Here is a 20,504-nt window from a genome sequence, read left to right as displayed (position 1 = left end):
TCCGCGGCATGTGGGATCTTCCCAGACCAGGGCACGAACCCGTGTCCCCTGCATCAGCAGGTGGATTCTCAACCATTGCGCCACCAGGGAAGCCCATGACCTCCATTCTTATTGGAACGGATGGGACCCTGGGCCCAGAAGACAACTTTTGCACAAGCTTTACAGATGGGTCCCTGTCCTGAAGGATGATATTTTTTCCTATCTCTTCCCAACTGCATCTCTTCACTATGACAACCCACATCCCATAGTAGCCATCATGCATAAGACTTTTACCCTGAGGGGCTTTCATGCTGAATTCCATGTCTAAACACCATCAGACAAGCCGTCTCCAGGCGTTCATGGTGTCCTTGTGCCCCCAGGGTTCCCCTCCATTTCTTCTCACAGAAATGTCCACCATTCACACACTGGCAACCTAAAGTGGATTTTATAAAACGGGGAAACCCGGGGCTTCTCAAGCCCCTTATTATTACACACGCGGTGAAGATACACAGCGTACTGAACAGCCATTTTAAGGAGGATGACAAGCAGTGAGGGCAGGAAGCTCTTCTTGGTTTCGGGGTTGTTCACACCAGTTCACGTGAAAGCCAGGCCTCCAAGGGATGAAACCTCTGCCACATCAGGCCCCTGCAGCCGGGATGCTCCTTTCCTGGTTCAGTTTAGAGTGAAGCGTCAGAGTGGTTCAGGGTGGAGAAGGGGCATCGTTCCTGTCCTTACTCACCTCCTAGAACTGCTCTGCAGTGCAGACCCCGCTCCTGCGATGGCCTTGCTCCATTTGGAAATCACTGGCTTCTGGAAGCGCTGACGTCATAGTCCCTAAAGCAGTGCTTTCCAACCCTGGCTGCACGTTGCAATCTCTTGGGGAATCCAGGGCACGCTACAGACTAACTAAATCGGGATCTCTAGGGGCGGGGTGTGGGCATTGCTGTTTTTAAAGCTCCCCGGGTCACCCCAGTGTGCAGCCGTTGTTGTGAACCGCTGCCTTGAAGGAGTCGCCAGCCCTAGAGCTGGAACATCCTCCCAGGTAATAGTTCTCAAGCCTGTGCCCGTTTGGGGGCTGGTCTCTGGAAGTTGTGATACTCTTTGTGGAACATTATGAAATATATTTGACCTTCTCTCTGTAACTAGCACATGACCTTCATTTGGTCCTTTCCTTCTCCCCAAATAATACTCTAGCTAACACTTACTGAGGGCTTCAAGCATTTTGTGTATTAAGTGCTCTATGTGTACTTCAGTCCTCACGAGGACCCCATGAGACGGGTCTTATATTACAGTCCTGCGTATTTACAAGCGAGGACACAGAGGCAAAGAAGGCTTCAGTCGCCTACCCAGGATTACAGAGCTGGCACTTGAACCCAGGTGCCCTGGCTCTGGAGTCTGTGCTCCTGCCTCCTGCCTCTCAGTCCACGGAGAGAAAGCCAAGCACTGATTCATTCAGTAGGCATTAACAGAGCCCCTACAGTGTGCCAGGCCCTTACTCATACTTTCCATTGTTGTGAACTAGGGGTGGCTTAACAGATAACAGACCTGTGTAATGCTGTCAGAAAAAAATGACTTAAACTCAATTTCAAAATAATTATTCTTGGCTGATGTCCTATAACACCAACTCTTCTATATCTAACAACCTCAAACAGCAAGTTAACTATATAATTGAATGTACTTTGTTTTACTTTCTTTGAGATGCCCTCTTTGACCCATGGATTATTTAGAAATGTGTTGTTTAATTTCCAAGTGTTTAGTGATTTCCTTGTTTTTCTGTTAGTGGTTTCTACTTTGAATTCATCATGATCAGAGAACACACTCTGTATAATTTCACTTCTTTTAAGATTGCTGGTTTGTTTATGGCCTAAGATATAGTCTATCTTATTGAATGTTCCATGGGTGCTTGGAAAATATGTGTATCATGCTATTGTTTGGTGGAGTATTCTATATATGTCAGTTAGATCCTGTTGCTTGACTGTATCGTTCACATCTTCTGTACCTCTTTTTTTTGTTTTGCGGTACACGGGCCTCTCACTGTTGTGGCCTCTCCCGTCGCGGAGCACAGGCTCCAGACGCGCAGGCTCAGTGGCCATGGCTCACGGGCCTAGCTGCTCTGCGGCATGTGGGATCTTCCCGGACCAGGGCACGAACCCACGTCCCCTGCATCGGCAGGCGGACTCTCAACCACTGCGCCACCAGGGAAGCCCTGTACCCCCATTTTTTTTTCTTCTGTATCCTTTATGATTTTATGTCTAGTAGTTCTATTAGTTGCTGACAAGGGGATTGAAGTCTCCAATTATAATTGTGGAATTGTCTGTTTCTCCTTTCAGCATTATTGGTTTTTGCTCTATGTATTTTGAGGCTCTGTTGTTTGGTGCGTATGTAATTAGGGTTATTATGTCTTCCTGATGAATTGATGCCTTTATCATTTTATAATGTCCCTCTTTGTCTCTAGGATTTTCTTTGCTCTAAAGTCTACTTTATCTTATATGGCCACTCCTGTTTTATTAATGTTTGCGTGGTACACCTTTCTCCACCCTGTTTTCTTTCAGTTTATCCATGTCATTTGTCAAATTTGAAGTGAGTTTCTTGTAAACAACGGGAGTTGTGTTACGTTTTTATTAATCCACTCTGCCAATCTCCTTTTTAAAATTGGTATATTTAGGCCATTTAGACTTGAGGTAATTATGATGTGTTAAAGTTTGTCTCCCAAGTTACCAGTTTACATAACCAGGGTACATTTTCTTTAGAGATCGCACCAAGAGATGAAATTAACAACAGCTGTCAGTGGGTACTTGACCAAGGGATCTTTGTTTATTTGCATGATTTTATGGCCAAAGTAAAAGTTTGATGTCATCCTCTTGAAAAGTTTCCTAAGCTAAATTTATTGAGATCACACTTAATTGCATGGGGTTTTAGCATCTCAGCTAAACTCAGCTAATACCCATTGGTTCATGTGTTTGGTGGACCCAGAACTTTCTTCTGAGGAATATTTGGTCCCATCTGGGGACTCCCTGTGTGCAGCTCCTTGCTGAGGTCAAGTGGCCATCTGTTCTGGTATGTGTCCTCTGTGTCACAGGAGGATGTCAGTAATACTGCAGTCATGGTGGCTGACAGTGTTTGCATCTGCTCGTGGTGACCAGCATGGTGTATTTTCGTGTCTGCACGCCCTTATCAGTTGCTCTCATTCCATTATTACTGCTGCATTGCAAACTATGCTAGAATTTAGTGGCTTTTGATCCCCATTTTCACATACTGACAGATTCTCTGGGTCCAGAGTTCAGAAAGGAGCCAGTGGGGACGACTGTCCCTATTCCAGCTCCTCTGGGGCCACATCTGGGAAGGTGGGAAGGTTGGGGTGACTCAACCCTTGGGAGACAATCACCCAAATGTACCTTCCCTTGCAAATCTGGCAGCTGCACTGTGGTGGCGTGAGCACCAGGACAGTCCCTGGAGCTAGGCGACCCTGGGGTAGTTGATCTCTTACGTGGTGGTCTGGGCTCTAGGAGAAAATGTTCCAGAAAACAAAGTAGCAGCTACATCACTCCACGGTCCTCTCTTGGACAAAGTAGTCACAAGCCCACTCAGATTCGAGGGGATGGGCCCTCCCTTGATGGGAACCTTGTCAGATAATTTGGGGGTCATGACATACTTGAGAAAAAATATTTATGGAGTACTGCCACCTAGGTAGGTTAAGTGGTATCTGTTCTTTTACATTCTCTAAGTTAAAAAAAAATTTATATTAACTATCATTTGAAAACTGCATAGCCTAACAGACCACCTTGTTTTGATATGCTATGGAATTACTTTATGCTTGACTAGTAGGTCAGTTTCAGGCTATGTGAGTAAGGTTGCTGTAGGAATTCTCTAGAGGTTCATAACCCTAAGATGTGTTTCGCTGGGTTTATTGTGATTTCACGGACGCAGTGAGTCATGTGCTGTTTGTTGTGTGTCCTGTGCAGTTGGAGAAACTGAAGCTTTGAGAATTGACTTTGTCCAAAGTCACAGAGCAAGTTAATCGTTGACTGGAATTAAATTCAGTGTCTTTTTCTCCTGGGGCAGTGTCTGTGTAAGAACGTCCCTGGCTCTTTCATCTAAGGTGTCCCTTTATGACGTGCCACCTCACAGGGTGGTGGACACATAGCTCGGCGTTCTGAGCAGATTGTTTTACTAAATGGGAGGTTTCTATTGGGTGACAGACTTCACAGCTCCCAGTGGTTGGTGTTCCATTAGTGTGCTGTTCACCCTAGAGGAGAAGCATGTTCACTTCCTCACAGTGTGCGTTTCCCTGGTGATCAAGCTGAGGCGTGTGTCCATGTCTGTTTCTAAGGATGGGGAAGAAAGTGGGGCATAGGATTCGTTCTTCTGAAAGAAAGCTAATCTCAACGGGGTTTTCTTCACAACCCGTTATGGTGATTAGGACATACTATTTTACAGGTTAGGATCGAGATTGTTATATTTTAGCTAGAATGATTGTCAAAAAGTAAAAGAAAATCCACAAACCAGGATCCAAGCAAAACCAATAACCTGTGTGTTCGTCTGGGGACCCACCTGGACCCTCTCCCAGCCTTAGGACTGTCTGAAGCTTTCTGCATGGACACGTCCACCTCCTCTCCGTTACTCAGTCCCCATGTCTCCTGGACAGAGCCAGGGGCTTCTCACCACCACCACACCGCCCCCGACCACAGTGCTCTCCAGGCAGGCCTGGGTCTTATTCATCTTCATGGCTCTAGTCTGTTACCGTGATGGAAGGTGCGTATCAAGGGACCGTGGAGTGAAGGAGCGACTGGATTGATGGTTCACAGAAGCATAACCCATCACTCACTAGCCTCTTGCCTTTCCTTCTGCCCTTGTGGCCCCAGAGTGTTTGCAAGAAATGATTCATTATTCACATTTCATTTAAAATACTGCTAAAGTTTGGGCCATAGCTCCAAACTCTCTCATGTTATGAAGGAGGTGTTCAAATAGAAAAAAAAAAAGGGGGGATTGGGGTCTGAAAAGTGCTTTCTTTCCGTGTTAGTTTTCCAGGCTATTGTGGCCTCAGTTCCTCTCCCTTTCTGTGACCCTGGAAGCAGCGTGGGTCGCAGGCCAAGCCGTGCTCTGGGGCCTGCTCCGTGGGCCTCTGATCATGGCCCCCTCCCAACAAAGCTCCATCGATTCAGAACATTATTATTTATTGCAATGGCTACTTCTGGTGTTTACTGTCTAATGTTGGTACCAGTTTGGGGGTAAACCAGTGGTTCCCCAATTTAATAGGTCTGGTAGGGGGGCCCAAGAATCTGCCTTTTCTAAGGCTGACCAGTTCCTGCCAGCAAAGACAAATGCAGGTGGACCAGTGTCTGTTGTGGTGGAAAATGGTGACCTGTATGCCAGGCCTTCTGATTCTTTTACTCTTCAGCTTGCTGTGGTTGATCTGTCTTGTGGCAGTTCCACAGAAACATACATGCTTTCCCCCAGATAGCCAGTGGTTCAGTGTTACAGCCTATCTGTAAAGCTAAAGTGAATTCTTACCACTGACTAATTGGATAAGTTAGCCAAATAAAATAAATGCTTACAGGATGTCCAACTTGGGATATTCCTTGAGGCACAAAGCAGTCGACATGGATGCTTTTGACCTTACCCTGTGATTCGATTTTTAAGACCAGGAAGTAAGAGCTTGGTCTCGTGAAGTATCTTGTTTAAAGTGTTGTGAAGTGAGTGTGAAGCCAGGGTTAGACCGGGGTCTCTGGCTTAGGTGCTGCCAAGCACAGTGACTGTCAGGACAGCTTGGGGCCTGGACGTGTCCGCAGCGGGAAGGAGGCTGCTCTAACTGTGATGATGATGGAAGGGGTGTAGGCATGCTGTGGTGCAGGGTGGTGCTAACCACCTCTGTGTAGGGGTGTAGTCAGATAAAGGGTTGTGATATCAACGGGTAAAAAAATTCTGTTGCGATATTGCTAAGAATCTGCCTTGACTCAGATTTTATATATGCTAGCTTGTATATCACCAGGCCTTTTACCAGAATATCAAGAATCCTGGTCTCATACAGATGGCCAAAAGGCACATGAAAAGAGCTCAACATTGCTAATGATTAGGGAAATGCAAATCAAAACTACAATGAGGTACCACCTCACACCAGTCAGAATGGCCATCATCAAAAAGTCTACAAACAATAAATGTGGGAGGGTGTGGAGAAAAGGGAACCCTCCTACACTGTTGGTGGGAATGTAAATTGGTGCAGCCACTATGGAAAAACAGTATGAAGGTTCCTTAAAAAACTAAAAATAGAACTACCATACAACCCAGCAATCCCACTACTGGGCATATACCCTGAGGAAACCATAATTCAAAAATAGTCATGTATCACAGTGTTCATTGCAGCTCTATTTAAAATAGGCAGGACAAGGAAGCAACCTAAGTGTCCATTGACAGATGAATGGATAAAGAAGATGTGGTACATATATACAATGGAATATTACTCAGCCATAAAAAAGAAAGAAATAATGCCATTTACAGCAACATGGATGGACCTAGAGATTAGCATACTAAGTTAAGTCAGAGAAAAAGACAAATATCATATGATATCACTTATATGTGGAATCTAAAAAATGATACAAATGAACTTATTTACAAAACAGAAATAGACCCACAGACACAGAAAACAAACTTACAGTTACCAAAGGTTGGAAAGGAGGGGAGGGATAAATTAGGAGCTTGGGATTAACATATACACACTACTATATGTAAAATAGATAACCAACAAGGACCTACTGTATAGCACAGGGAACTATACTCAATATTTCATAATAACCTATAATGGAAAAAAATCTGAAAAAGAATATATGTATGTGTATAACTGAATCACTTAGCTGTACACCCAAAACTGTCACAACATTGTAAATCAACTATACTCCAATAAAAAAATAAAATTAAAAAAAATAAAGAATCCTGGTCTCTGGGTCCACAGTGACTTAAAAGAATGAGTTATTGGATCCAGCTTCCAAGCATATTTGATGCCATTGTATTGATATATAGCACAGCAAGAGGAGGGCTTGCCCAAGCCCGGACCCATCTGACTGAGAGCAGTGATGCAGTCAACGACGAATGGGGCCAAGGGGCATGATGTCATAGTATTGATAATAATAGTAATGATGTCGATATCGTTATTACCACTGCTAACATCACCGAGTGCTTCCTGGGTACCAGGCATGTTTACATGTGTTAATTTATTTAATCTTCACAACATCCGTATAAAGAAATAGGGCTGTATTTTTATTGATCCCATTTCTTAAAGATGAGGAAAGTGGTTGAATCAATCCATAATACGTTATCTCACAGTCTTCAAAAGTGAGTCTTGAGACTGACTTTTCTGATATACTTTGGACAGTTACTGTCTTTCTGAAGTATCTTTATTGATGTTTTTCTGTTCTCAAAAGTCAATCTCAAAAAGAAAGGAAGAACAGAAAAGAAAGAAAACTTGTAAACAGCCTTTTGATGGTGAAGGTTGATCGACCTTTAAGAGCTTGGGCATGACAGGCTGTTGGATTCACAGCCGTCCTGCCCGTCACCCTGTGAGCAGCATGTCATTCGTAACGTGGAACAAGTTACTCACTTACCTTCTGGAAAGGCCTCCATTCTCCCGTCCGTAAAAGGACGTGGTAAAGGGCGGACCCTCTGGAAGCCTCCTTCGAATCGAGGTGGTATTTGTGAACATGGTCTGAGCAGCCACGAGCAGGCACAGCTGTTTGGGCTGCGTGGCCTCTGCTTCGGGGTGAGCTGGACGAGTGGTCGTGTACACACAGCTCACGGTCCCCAGAAAAACGGCGAGGTCACACATGCCCTGCTCTCTGACCCTTAACCCCTGCGCATTGCTGCTGCTGTATCTTGAGTTGCTGCTTTTCCCACATCCTGGACGTGCCGTCCGCAGCTGGTGGGAAGCGTGATAACGGTGTCCGAATTCCTGTCCCCGGGTTTGCTCTGGAGCCTTGAGACCCCCCTCCCTGGTCCCCGCTCCAGGCCCCTCAGACTGCTCAGTCGGGCAGCGTCGCTCTGTGTGGCTTCCACGTTGGTTCCCTAGAGGGAGGAGAAGGGTGCATCCCCTGAGACCCCGTCCCCGCAGAGTGAGAGCTCGGTTGGGGTTGTGGTCTGTCCTGCCAGTGTGGAAGCCTGGCCTCCCCGGGAGCCCGCTTTTCCACGAAACCTAAACGTCCTCAGGAGCCTTTTCCCGTGACTCCACTGTCACTTCTGACCTCGGCCCCTGAGCTGCGGAAGCTCACTTGGCCCGATTTCCCCCCCTCCAATCCTGCATTGCCTTCGGCTCTCCCCCGCACCCTTGGCCGGACCCCAGTGAGTCCCCTCGGCCGCTTTCTTCGCGGTGCCGACACCCTGGCCCTGCATGTGTGTCCTGCAGAGCCAGCCTGGATCCGCAAATTCTGTCTCCCCGTCCTTGCTCTGCTTCTCCAGCTGCCGGGGACAGTCCCCTCGTGCTCGTGCTCTGTCGGGGCTCACGGGGGCCCCCTGTGCCCTCGTGCCCGGCTGTGGACCCCTCTCACCCTGCCTCGTGCTGCCCCGGCTCTCCCGTGTTGCCCCTAACCCCCATTCTCAGCATGGCCTTCCTCCTGCTGCAGGAGAAACTGGACATTCGTCTTCGTGCTTCCTTGAGTTCCTCGTCCCACCCCTGCGTGGTCCGCACCCTGCTAGCCTCCTGCCCTGTGCTGGGGGGTAGGTTGCCCCCTCTCTGTCCCTGGCCCTTCCCTGGGTGGGCCCCCGCCTCCTTCCATCCGTGTGTCCTCGTGATCTGTTTCTGTTTTGCTTCTTCCTCTCAGCGCGTGACGGACTTTTTCTTTCTCCTACTTTTCAAGTCTTTCATGAAGGACTTCAGGGACTTTCCAACCCTCTGAGTTCCTCTGGCTGCCACTCTGCTGGGCCCGCCCTTTCTTACCCCGCACCTCCCCACCCCACCCGCCTTCTGTGCCGCAGAAACAGAGCTCTGGCTCCCGTGGAGCTCAGCTATGGGGGTGCACAAGGGCGAGGAGGGTGAACACCCTCAGGTAACGGGCGGCCACGGCTCTAGAACAGGGCGCGTGGAAGAGGGGACCGAGGGGGACGAGAGACGGCCTCGTGGAAGAGGTGCATCTGGGTCGAGACCTACAAGGGGGGAAGGATCCGGCGGTGCCCAGCCTGGGGAGGCATCCCAGGCAGAGGCGGAGGAAAGGGCAAAGGTCCTGGCGCAGGAAGGAACTTGACAACTTCCAGGAAACAGAAGCAAGATGCTTTCCTCACCTAGTCCACTCCTGCCCCTCGACCTCTCATCCTCTTTCAGATTTGCTCCAGACCCTGTCGCCTCCGGGAACGTCATGGCCGGGGCCACCGTTGGTCTGCTTGCCATCCAGTGGGCTTGCCCCGTCCTCATCTTACTTGACCTTGACGCAGCAGCGGGCGCTGAGCTGCCCTGGCCCACCGTGAGCTTCCCTGCCGCCCAATCCTGCGCCTGACCTGGCAGCCTCCCTGCTGGCTACGCAGCACCTGCCTCCGGGGCCCCTCTTCTCACTCTCTACACTTCCGCAGCCCCCCAAACGCTGGGGCATCTCACTCTGCAAAGGGCCCATCTGCTGAGCTTCAGACACAAGCTCCTCAAGTCAGCATTTCAGACTTTTAACTCATAGGCCTCGCCTCACCTGCAGCTCACTCCCCTCGCCTGCCCTCTCACCTCTAACCGGTTCTCTCCAGGCTTTGCCACTTGCCCTCCTCTCGCTGGCGCTGTCTCAGCTTCCTGCTGAGTCACAGGGTTTCTTCCCTCAGTGCTCTGATCTCACCCCCGTCCTCCATCCACACCGCTGTCAGGAGATGGCACTAATGCCACTTGGCCTCTCCCCTGAGCTCGGGGAGGGTTTGCTCCCTAGGAGGCCCTGGTGGCCAGCGTGCTGTGCCCTTACCATACTGCCCAGCTTCACCTCCTACACCTGCCTCTTGTGCCCCAGCCTGGCTGAACTGCTGCAAGTTTGCCAAACATAACAAGTTGGTTTTGTTTGTTCAGTATCTTTGTTATCTTTCCGTGGAATGTTCTCTCTGATTTTGTAGTCTTGGCAAACGCCCAGTCTCCAGTTCTGGTGAAATATCATCTGTCAACCTGTCCACACCCTCAGCAGGTGGAGACGCCCTCCTTTCTGCTCCCTGCACCGTGGGCAGACTCTCAGGTGCTTAGCGTGTTATACGTGCCTTTTTGGTTTACCTGTCTGCCTTCTCTCTAGAATGTGAATTCTGAGAGCACAGTGATTTTCTTTTTTAATCTTTAATTTATTTTTGGCTGCATTGTGTCTTCACTACTGCATGTGGGCTTTCTCTAGTTGCGGTGAGCGGGGGCTACTCTTCGTTGCGGCGCGTGGGCTTCTCATTGCAGTGGCTTCTCTTGTTCCGGAGCACGGGCTCTAGGCACGCGGGCTTCAGTAGTTGCGGCACGCGGGCTCGGTAGTTGTGGCGCACAGTCTTAGCTGCTCTGCGGCATGTGGGATCTTCCCGGACCAGGGCTCGAACTCGTGTCCCCTGCATTGGCAGGCGGATTCTTAACCACTGTGCCACCAGGGAAGTCCCCACAATGATTTTTTTTTATCACAACCCTCTTTATATCTCTAATGGAGAACACAGTCCATGGTGAATGATACCCATAAGGAAAATCAATAAGGATAAAAATAACCATGTCATGTGACTATGAATTGTGCGTGGCTGGTGGTACACCTGGTGAGGAGCCCAGCCCACCGCTGTGCTGGGTTCACAACATGTCTTCGCTTCCCACTTAGTATCAGGTACATGACTGTCTTCGTGGAGTTGATCTGTAGCTTTGTGGGGAAAAGATGGCTCTGAAAAGAAGTCGACTGCCAGTATCAGTGATGAAGTAGGGAGGAACCCTCAGTAAGTGAGGTTCTTAGAAATGCAATAAATAGGAATAAAAAAGGGGATTCATGAATTGTTTCAGCAAGGACATCAGTTGGTGCAGCCGTTTCTTATCAAAAGAAATGTTTAGTGAAAGTTAATGGGGATGAACCTGAGTCAGGACGAGTACAGAAGCGGCTGTGAGCTGATGCCCTGTGATGCAGGAGAAACAAGGTGTGTGCAGGCATCCCGTAACCTGGCAGAGGTGGAAAGCTGTAAAGTGGTTACTTTTTACTGTCTTTATGGGGAGAATTATTTACATTGTGGTCTCTGAGCATTTGGGGATTCACAGCAGTCTTTCGCAAATGTCAAATGTCTGCTACTTTCCCTAAGAAAATAGAGCTGACAACAGATGGCACTGTGATGATGTCTTGTTATCCCACGTGGCCTGAGAATGAGGCGTTTCATCTAAGTGGAATTCTCTAGATAACTGAAGCACCACAATAGTAGAAAATTACCATTGTGAAATAAAATCTTTCTCAGGTATGTCCCAGTTTCTCTTTCTGAACAGACTAAGGAGATTAGGCTCCTACGCTGATGTCTTCAAAGGCAGTTTACATGGGTGGAGTATTTTTTTTCCTTTATATTAGATGATCCCAGACATTTCTGTTAAATTAAAAAAAATAATAACATTCTGTCTCCCCCTGCTGTTAGGAGGTGACCTGTCACTACTTACTACTGTCAGCATTTCTGCCTGTTACACCTTTTCTTTCCGCATATACTTTCCTTTTTCTGGAAATTTTTTTTTCATGAAAATCCCCCCCTCCTTTTCAAAATTTACTACTTTTAATGTGTTGTAGACTCTGAACTCAGATAATTGTTATTTAGCAGCTGTTAGACCTATGTGTAAAAGAAAGAGAAAAGCTCCAAGGGGGCCTGTAAGGGCTATCCGAGGGTAGAGGAGCTATGACCTGTGGTTTTTACCACAGACCTTATGTCGTTTGTCTGACTTCTCAGACGCTGCTGCTTCTTCCTTTGCTCTGAGGGGTTCGTGTTGGGTATGGAAGACGACCTCGAGGGAGGAAACAGCTTCCCTGGGTCTCGGTGTACTCGTCTGTAAAATGAGAGGCTGGAGTAGACCATGTCCGGGGGCACATGTGTCACGGGCCAGGAGAGCAGCTCCACACAGAGGTGTTTAAGCTCTCAGATCTGCGTGTCTGGAGGAGCGAGCGATCACTTAGGATTGAGAAAGTCTGGGAATCTTCCCAGGGGAGGAGGGTCCTGTTTAGAAGGGGTGAGGGGGGACCGGTGGGGACCTGTGTCTTGAGAAAGTGCCAGGCCTTTTCACAGGACAGCAGTTACTGCGGTAAAATACACATAACGTAAAATTCACCACTTTAAGCTTTTTTTCTTTTGGCCACACTGCGCAGCTTATGGGATCTTAATTCCTCAACCAAGGATTGAACCCGCGCCCTCCGCAGTGAGAGCATGGAGTCCTAACCACTGGACCACGAGGGAATTCCCTATTTTAACCATTTTTAGGTGTACAGTTCATTGGCATTAAGTACACTCACATTGTGTGTAACTGTCATCCCCACGCATTTCTAGAACTTTTTCATTATGTCGGACTGAAACTCCGTGCCCGTTAAACACTAAGTCCCCTCCCCCTGCCCCACCCTCTGGTGAGCCCCAGTCTACTGCCTGTCTCTGTGAATTTGACTACATTAGACTCCTCGTACGAGGGGGTTCATACAGTCTCTGTCCTTTTCTGTCTAGCTGACTCCACTTAGCTCGTGTTTTCGGGTCCATCCATGCTGTAGCATGTGTCTGAATGCCATTCCTTTTTAAGGCTGAGTAACATTCCATTGCATGTGTAGACCACGCTTTGTCCATCCATTCAAACCCATGGAGGTTTGAGTTGTTGCCACGTTTGGCTGCTGTGAATGATGCTGCTGTGAACATGTGTGTACACGTGTCTGTTCGAGTCTCTGTTTTCAGCTCTTTTGGGTGCACACCCAGTAGTGGAGTGGCTGGGTCAGATTATAATTCTGTGTTTAACTTTTGAGGGAACTGCCAGGCTTTTTTCCATAGCTGCACAATTTTACATTCCCACCAGCGTTGCACTTTCGGTTCCAATTTTTCCAGGGGGAAGAGCAGTTGTATATGCTACATGCTCGATATAAACCCAGTTTCATTTGAGGCAGGGGCAGGACGTACAATGAGGACAGGAGTTCGGAGCCAGATGAGGGAGGGTTTGAAGGCTTGGCTGTAGTATTGGTGCTTTGCTCTCTGGGCTGTGAGAAGCTGGGGGGCTTCTGAGCCGGGCCAGAGCAGGAGTAGAGTGATGCTATAGGAAGCTAAGGGCCCCAGGGTATGTGCAGGATGGACCGGGCCCTGGAAGTGGGGCAGGGGTGTCAGAGGCGGCAGGTATCTACATGGGGGACCTGGGCTCCATGCAGAAGATAGGAAAGGCGGGGATGAAAGTGGAGACACCTCTGGGCTCAGCAGTGCAGCACTGGCCGCAGCCATGTCCACTCGTCCTGAGTGAGGGTGGGGACGTGAGGGCGGGGACCTTCGGCATCATGATTTCTGAGGTCCTTAAGTGGAAGGCAGGATGGAGGGGTCACGTCCGCATCTGGTAAGCTCCTCGCCTACTGAAGGAGCAGACATTTGCAGCAGACCGAGGAGCTGTATCTTGGATTCCTGGAGGTGTCCGCATCTAGTTGTTGGTCCTGGGGCCGGGACCCCTGGAGGAGAGCAGGTCAAGCACGGGTCTGCCTGCACGGGGAGCAGAAACAGCAAACTCACAGGAAGGTCGGCACCTAGTGGCCGAAAGAGGGAAAAGGCGTTAGACTAAGCTCTAAGCCAGCTCCAGAGTCGTTATTTATTTATTTATTTATTTTGCCGTACGCGGGCCTCTCACTGTTGTGGCCTCTCCCGTTGCAGAGCACATGCTCCGGACGCTCAGGCTCAGCGGCCATGGCTCACGGGCCCAGCCGCTCCGCGGCATGTGGGATCTTCCCAGACCGGGGCACGAATCTGAGTCTCCTGCATCGGCAGGCGGACTCTCAACTGCGCCACCAGGGAGGCCCGTTTGGGGTGGATTTTATTCTTTTTTTTTTTTTTTTTTTTGCGGTACACGGGCCTCTCACTGCTGTGGCCTCTCCCGTTGCGGAGCATAGGCTCCGGATGCGCAGGCTCAGTGGCCATGGCTCACAGGCCCAGCCACTCCGCGGCATGTGGGATCTTCCCGGACAGGCGGACTCTCAACCACTGCACCACGAGGGAGGCCCAGTCCTTATTTTGATCTTTAATTTGCATAGTGGATAAGAATGATACTGCCCTATAAAATATAACCAGGGAGGTATTCGCGTGGCCAACCTGCTTTGCTTTTGCCATTGTGCGTGCAGCTCGTTGGCTGAAAACCCGATCCTGCCGCGGTGCTTCTGCTCCCTTTCTCTCAGAGGGAGACTGTCCGACTTTCCAGCCCTGAAGGTCTCCAGGAGGCACGGGCTTTGTTTAGGTGCTGTCCTTATGTCACAAGGAGACTGGGGTCGGGGGACGTACCTGTGGGTGTGGTGGACGAGGGCTGGGGCAGGGTTTTGGTGGACACAGGCTGCAAGAGAGCTTTAAGTAACTTATTTAAAATAGATGGGAGTAAGGGATCTAAAATCAGGTTTATAAGACATAATGAATTGAATTAGGCAGAGTGGGGGGAACTATGCTAAAAAGTTGCTGACGTAATAGCTGTTTCAAGGCTCAGGATGTGGGTGATGCCGACAAAGCAGCTGGAGCTGTGGCTGAGATCAGCCTGGTCCACTGGCTCCTGGTGGTCCTGGAGGTGTTGGGGGAGGGTGTGTCCGGGAACCAGGAAGGCAGGCTGCTCCTGTCCCCCGGGATGCTGTTGCGGCTCCCTGCAGGCGTGGTCGTAGGAATCATTATTAATAAGGACTGCTATGTTCTCTGGTTCTTTATAAATGCACGCCCATCTCTTGAGACAGGTGCATCTTCAAATCTGTGGATTTAGATTTTAAAAGTTAATGATTCTGATCCTGGTGCTGAGAAAGAAAATGACTCCCAATTCTGTGAAGCCATCCCGGCCCGCATACCTGCTATCCGCAGGTTCAGCTGTAGCAGCCTTGCGCGGGGGTTGCCATGGAGAGCAGGGGTACTTGCCGGCCCCGGGTCACAGCTGTGTTTCCGTCCAGCAGAGATGCTGTTAACTGGCCGACTGCTTCCTGACTCAGCCCCACCTCACCTGGGCCCCTGGGAGCTGGTGGCTGCCCAGCTGCTCTGGGCAGCAGAGGTGGGAAGAGCCCATGTCCTCTGCGAGGACCAGTTGCCTGAAAGGGTGAACAGGCTTCGAAGGGAGCCACTTCACGTTTTCAGAGACATCCTCCGAGCCTCGTGAGAAGTGCCCCTCCCTTCTCCCATGAGTGGTCCCGGTGGGGATGCTGGGACCTCGTCCCAGCAGGAGCTCGGCAGACCTTCTCTCAGCTTCCCTGACCTGCACTGGGGACCCCAGGGGGCTTCAGGTGGGAGCTCTGCCCCGTCCTCGTAGCCCTGCACCCAGGTCCTCGAGTCCCCGAGCCGCCGGTGTTGGGCTGTGCGTGTGAACCTCTGGGCGGTGGCAGGTGAGGCCCCCTGGAAGATTCGCAGCCCAGGCTCCTCTCTGCGGCCCTGGAGGGAGATCAGAGAGGCCGCAGAGCCAGGGGTATGGGGTGAACAGCTCCTGGAACGGGAAGAACAGAGGCGTTTGTGCAGCAGACCTGTGGCCCCCACAGAAGAGAGGAGAGCGGGGGTGAGGATGAAAAGAGAAGGGCTCAGAGAGGCCTGGAAACCGGCGAGCCCAGGAGGATGCCTTCTGTGGAGTCGCCTTTGTAGCTACTCAGGGCCTAGGGTGCGGCCCAGCCAAAGTAGGGGCTCAGAGGAAGGGAGGACGAGAAAGAGAAAACCTGGCCAGTCAAGAGAAGAGAGACGAGGACGCTTCTCTGGTGACTTGTCGAACTGGATGGGTTTTTCTGCCGGTAGGAAAACACCCACAAGCCCAGTGACACGGGGAGGTGTGGAACTTAGGCCCCAGCGGATGGTTGGCTCGCGAGGTGGGGAAGTTCCGTCTGGTCAGGGCTGAGGAGCCTCATCCCGTCGTTGAGCGAAACGCTGGGTCACACGGTCCGCTCAGCAATGAGACAGTGGAGTTCCAGTGATGGCGACACTTGGGGGGCCCATCGTCGCCCCAAGTAGGCTGGCTCTGAGGTGCTGGCTGTGCTGCTTCCCAGAGGGGAAGTTATGCAAGACGTGCACCTGCCGCTGTGCTGGTACTGTATATGCCGTCTGCTTTAGTGCTTCCGGAAGCTTCCTTGGGGCCACATGACCCATGGGAGCGGCCCGAGTGGCTCCCAGTGCCCCGAATGGACCACTGTGGTCACTTCATATGAAATGGCTGTCATTTCTCAGAGATCGTTTTAACACACTTCTTAAATTAAATATAATATTAAAGTATGTATCTTATCATATTGTAGAAATGTAGATAAATAGCAGAAAAGAAAAAACACATAACCCTTCTCCACAGCACAGCCAGTCTTATTTTGACGTATTTCCTTACAGTCCTTTTTTAAATGCCTCTGAATAGTATAAATGCAGGTTTGTATCCAACGTTACAAACTTTTTTTTTAACATCTTTATTGGAGTATAATTGCTTTACAATGGTGTGTTAGTTTCTCCTTTATAACAAAGTGAATCAGTTATACATATATATGTGCTCCCATATCTCTTCCCTCTTAGGTCTCCCTCCCTCCCACCCTCCCTATCCCACCCCTCTAGGTGGTCACAAAGCACCGAACTGACCTCCCTGTGCTATGCGGCTGCTTCCCACTAGCTCTCTATTTTACATTTGGTGGTATATATATGTCCATGCCACTCTCTCACTTTGTCACAGCTTACCCTTCCCCCTCCCCATATCCTCAAGTCCATTCTCTAGTAGTTCTGTGTCTTTCTTCCCATCTTACCCCTAGTTTCTTCATGACCTTTTTTTTTTCTTAGATTCCATATATATGTGTTAGCATACGGTATTTGTTTTTCTCTTTCTGACTTACTTCACTCTGTATGACAGACTCTAGGTCCATCCACCTCACTACAAATATCTCAATTTCATTTCTTTTTATGGCTGAGTAATATTCCATTCTATATATGTGCCACATCTTCTTTATCCATTCATCCGATGATGGACACTTAGGTTGCTTCCATGTCCTGGCTATTGTTAATAGAGCTGCAATGAACATTTTGGTACATGACTCTTTTTGAATTACAGCGTTACAAACTTTTTACCATGTGTTTTTTTGAGGTCTTCATAACCGATTTTTAAATTGATGGTATTTTCATTTCTTTTGCTATTTAAGTGGGAGCATTTTGAGTTTTCTAATAAGTATTAGGTGTGGAGATTTAATCTTAATTTTTTAAAGTAAGGCATTTTGTGCTAGCTCTTGGCTATTAAAAACACTCAGCAGCCACGGTTAATTTTTAGAACTGTCTCTCCTTGTGTCTGTTAACAGGGATCTACCGCACAGAAAAGGATAAAGGCACTTTGTACGAGCTCACGTTCAGAGGGGACCACAAGCACGAGTTCAGACGCCTTGTCTTGTTCCGACCGTTTGGCCCCATCATGAAGGTGAAGAAGGAGGATTTGAACATGGCCGGCACGCTGGTCAATGTCATCGTCCCACTGGCCAGGAGGGTGGACAAGTTCCGGCAGTTCATGCAGAATTTCAGGTGGGCCTGTCGACACGTGTGTGTGAAACCCTGATGGCGCGTCCTGTCCCTCCCTGGTCCCTGCCCAGCACGAAGGCCCCTGTCTCTCCCTGTTCGGCTCTATTTTCTTCCTGTAAAGTTTATCGTTGTATCTGCCTTTCCCTAAAGCAATTAGAAAGCTGCCAGATAAGCGGATTTACCTTCAGAAGCGAAGGTTAGGAGGACTGGGTTTTCATCGGGATCTGTAGGGTCATGCCTGCTGGGTTCCATTCTGACTGCAGTTGGGGGACCACGAGGCCGTGCTGTCCCCTCACTGGACTGGGCCCCTCCCAGCCTCCGAAAGGCCGGCACCTGCGTGGCCATGGACCTGTGTGCTCGGCTGCAGCCTGGCTTCCTTTGGTGTCCTGCCCTGGCAGTGGCTGGAATGCATTCAGTCAGAGTCTTTTTTATTTTAACCTGTGTCTCCTCGGAGATTACATGTAAAATTATGCCGAGAAGCCTCCCAGCACTCATTTTTGTAGCTACTCAAGAAGATTTAAGCGGGTTTTATGTTCCGATGCGGTGTGTAGTTTTTACACGTGTCTTCAAGCTCCTGACGGTGCGGTGTCGGATCTTACACTCTTGTGGATGACACTCACGCGCTGCTTGAGGTCAATCGGCTAGCTGACTTGGCCAGCTTATTTTGAAGATAGAACGTCATGTGTGCCTAATGATAAATATCAGAAGATCAAACTTATTTTTAATCTTTTATCATTAAATTCACTTTATTAAAAGCCAGTAAGGCTCAGTATAAGGGTGTAGTTGATGCTTCTCAAAATTCTGGATAATGAACACGTTTGAAGAGTAACCCGTTTCTGGCCAGCTTCAGAGATGGGAGTAAATGAAGTCTAGCACTTATGTATCTGGGTCCCTTTCTGTCTTGTAACCTCAGTCTGAATGTGTCCTTCAAGCAAAGAAGACAGCTCCTCTCAAGATGGCCCTTCCCTCAAGATGGTCTCATTCCAGCTTCCAGAACCTTCTCCACTAGCATATTCAGGCCTGGAGATGATAACAACTCTGCAGTCGGTAGGAGGGGATATTGCTCTCATCCCCGTGTCCTCCTTACACCCTATCATTAAGCTTTGTAAATAGGTCCTTAATACATCTTCTCCAACTAAAAAGAGTAACCCTTTTCTAGCTACATTTTAAGGTCAGAACCCAAGAGTCTTTGGGGGGCCCTCTGACCTGGTCTTCCGAGAGTTCAGGATACCTCAGCGGCACTCCTGATACGGCTGTGTGCGTGTGGTGTGTGCACATGTGTGCCAGGGAGAGCTGCAGCTCCGGGCAGAAAGCTCGCTGTTACTTGCACCTGAAGTCTGCCTCCCTGTAATTTCTACCCAGTGGGTCTAGTTGTGGCCTTTGAAGCAATGGCTGCCTTTGTCTTCTCCGGGTTTGGGAGCTGGGCCTTCACATGACGTCCTGTGGAGTTGGCTGAGCTGATCTTCCCACACCCACACCCCATCAGTTTGGAGAACACCCCGGTGCACAATCCCACGACTGTTGGCAGTGCCCCTCTGGCTCTGGCACTGAAGTGTCTGTGTGGCTGTGGCTCCCTTCAGCCCCCCTGGGTGCGTCTGTGTCCCTCTCTGCCTTCTCTTCGGACCGGCAGAGTGCACTGGCCAATGAAGCATCCATCCTGGGAGGACAGACCAGGCCTGAAGGCAAACCCTGACTCCCAGCAGCCAGTGTGCCTGTTCCCAGGACAAGTTTATAGAAAGTTCCCTCGGCCAGGAAGCTGCCTGGAGCCTGGGGCGGGGCCCTGAGGTTGGCTTTAGCACACAGGCCGGTCGATAGAGAGCTGAGCTTGGCGAGATGGTGCCCCCGCCGGAGGGCTGTCTGCTCAGGGGACAGCCAAGTCCTCCTTGCAGGACTCCGGAGCCTGGAAGAAGGATTCTCTTGGGTGCATATGACTAATTATTATGACTGATTATTGCCTTAGTGTCACAAGGATGGAAAGTAATTAACAGTAGGAACAAAATTAGAAGGGAAATATTGTTGAAAAAAGAAAAACCTTTACAAGTCTCCAAAGTAGAAGTGCTGAAATGAATGTCATTCTAGTTAATGTTTTAAAAACAAAAATCCAGGGGTCCTTTCTCTTGCCTGTCACTGTTCAGATGCCTGCTGTAGCACGTGGGCAGGAGAGGGTGGTCAGGGAGACTGGTTCCTTGGGGACAAGGAGGGCCTGTGTGTGCACCGGACACTGGACCAGATGGAGGGATAAGAGGAACCTGGCTTCATGGAGAGAAGAATCTTAGTCCCACAGAGATAGAAATAGAGACCAGGACAGTGGGCCAAGAAAGGCTTTCCAGATGGAAGGCGCTTGAGCAGAGGTGGACAGGGGAGTCTGCTCCGTGGACCAGGGGCTTCCGAGCACGTTGAGGTCTCTGAAAAATTGGGATGATAGAGGGTACTTAAGCCTGGGGTATTTAATTCCGGGTCAGAACTCAGTAAAGGTGGCATTTCAAGTCGGCCTGCAGAGAATGGATTGTTCAGAGCGTGGCTTTAGGACAACTAACCAAACAGCAGAAAAGATTTAATTCTGACTTTACACCAAAACCCAAAGTAACCTCTGGTCAATTAAATATTTAAATGCCATTAAATTGACCATAAGAGTATTGGGAGAAAATATAAGGGGCTAATTATTCAATATTTGATGTTGTCTTTATGAAATCCTTTCCATCCCAGGAGTGGAAACTGTTAACTGTGGTTGGCACTGAATATGGAACTATGAGTGATTTTTATTTCCTTCTTTTGGATTCTCTCCATTTTATAAATTTTTGTATTTTGTAAATTTTTATATAGTTAGCATTTCTTAATGTTTTCTTTAAAAATTCAACAAAATATATTTTTTGCTTTTATAATTTAAACCTTTTAAGTTTATAAAAGTGACA

The 20,504-nt window shown here is 49.0% G+C and overlaps 1 protein-coding gene across 1 annotated transcript in view; it reads left to right on the top strand.

Moving 5' to 3' along the window:
• The window catches only part of CSGALNACT1 (chondroitin sulfate N-acetylgalactosaminyltransferase 1), an 83,369-nt gene that overhangs the window by 26,315 nt on the left and 36,550 nt on the right, over positions 1-20,504 (top strand). Inside the window, exon 2 of the mRNA XM_065899913.1 lies at positions 17,379-17,595. Within this exon, the coding sequence (XP_065755985.1) occupies positions 17,379-17,595 (217 nt within the window). The remainder of the gene's footprint in view (positions 1-17,378; positions 17,596-20,504) is intronic.

The sequence above is a fragment of the Phocoena phocoena genome, chromosome 21 (assembly GCF_963924675.1).
Source record: "Phocoena phocoena chromosome 21, mPhoPho1.1, whole genome shotgun sequence".
Taxonomy (NCBI): domain Eukaryota; kingdom Metazoa; phylum Chordata; class Mammalia; order Artiodactyla; family Phocoenidae; genus Phocoena; species Phocoena phocoena.
Note: the sequence above shows the minus strand (reverse complement) of the source record. Positions and strands in the feature narration are given on the sequence as shown.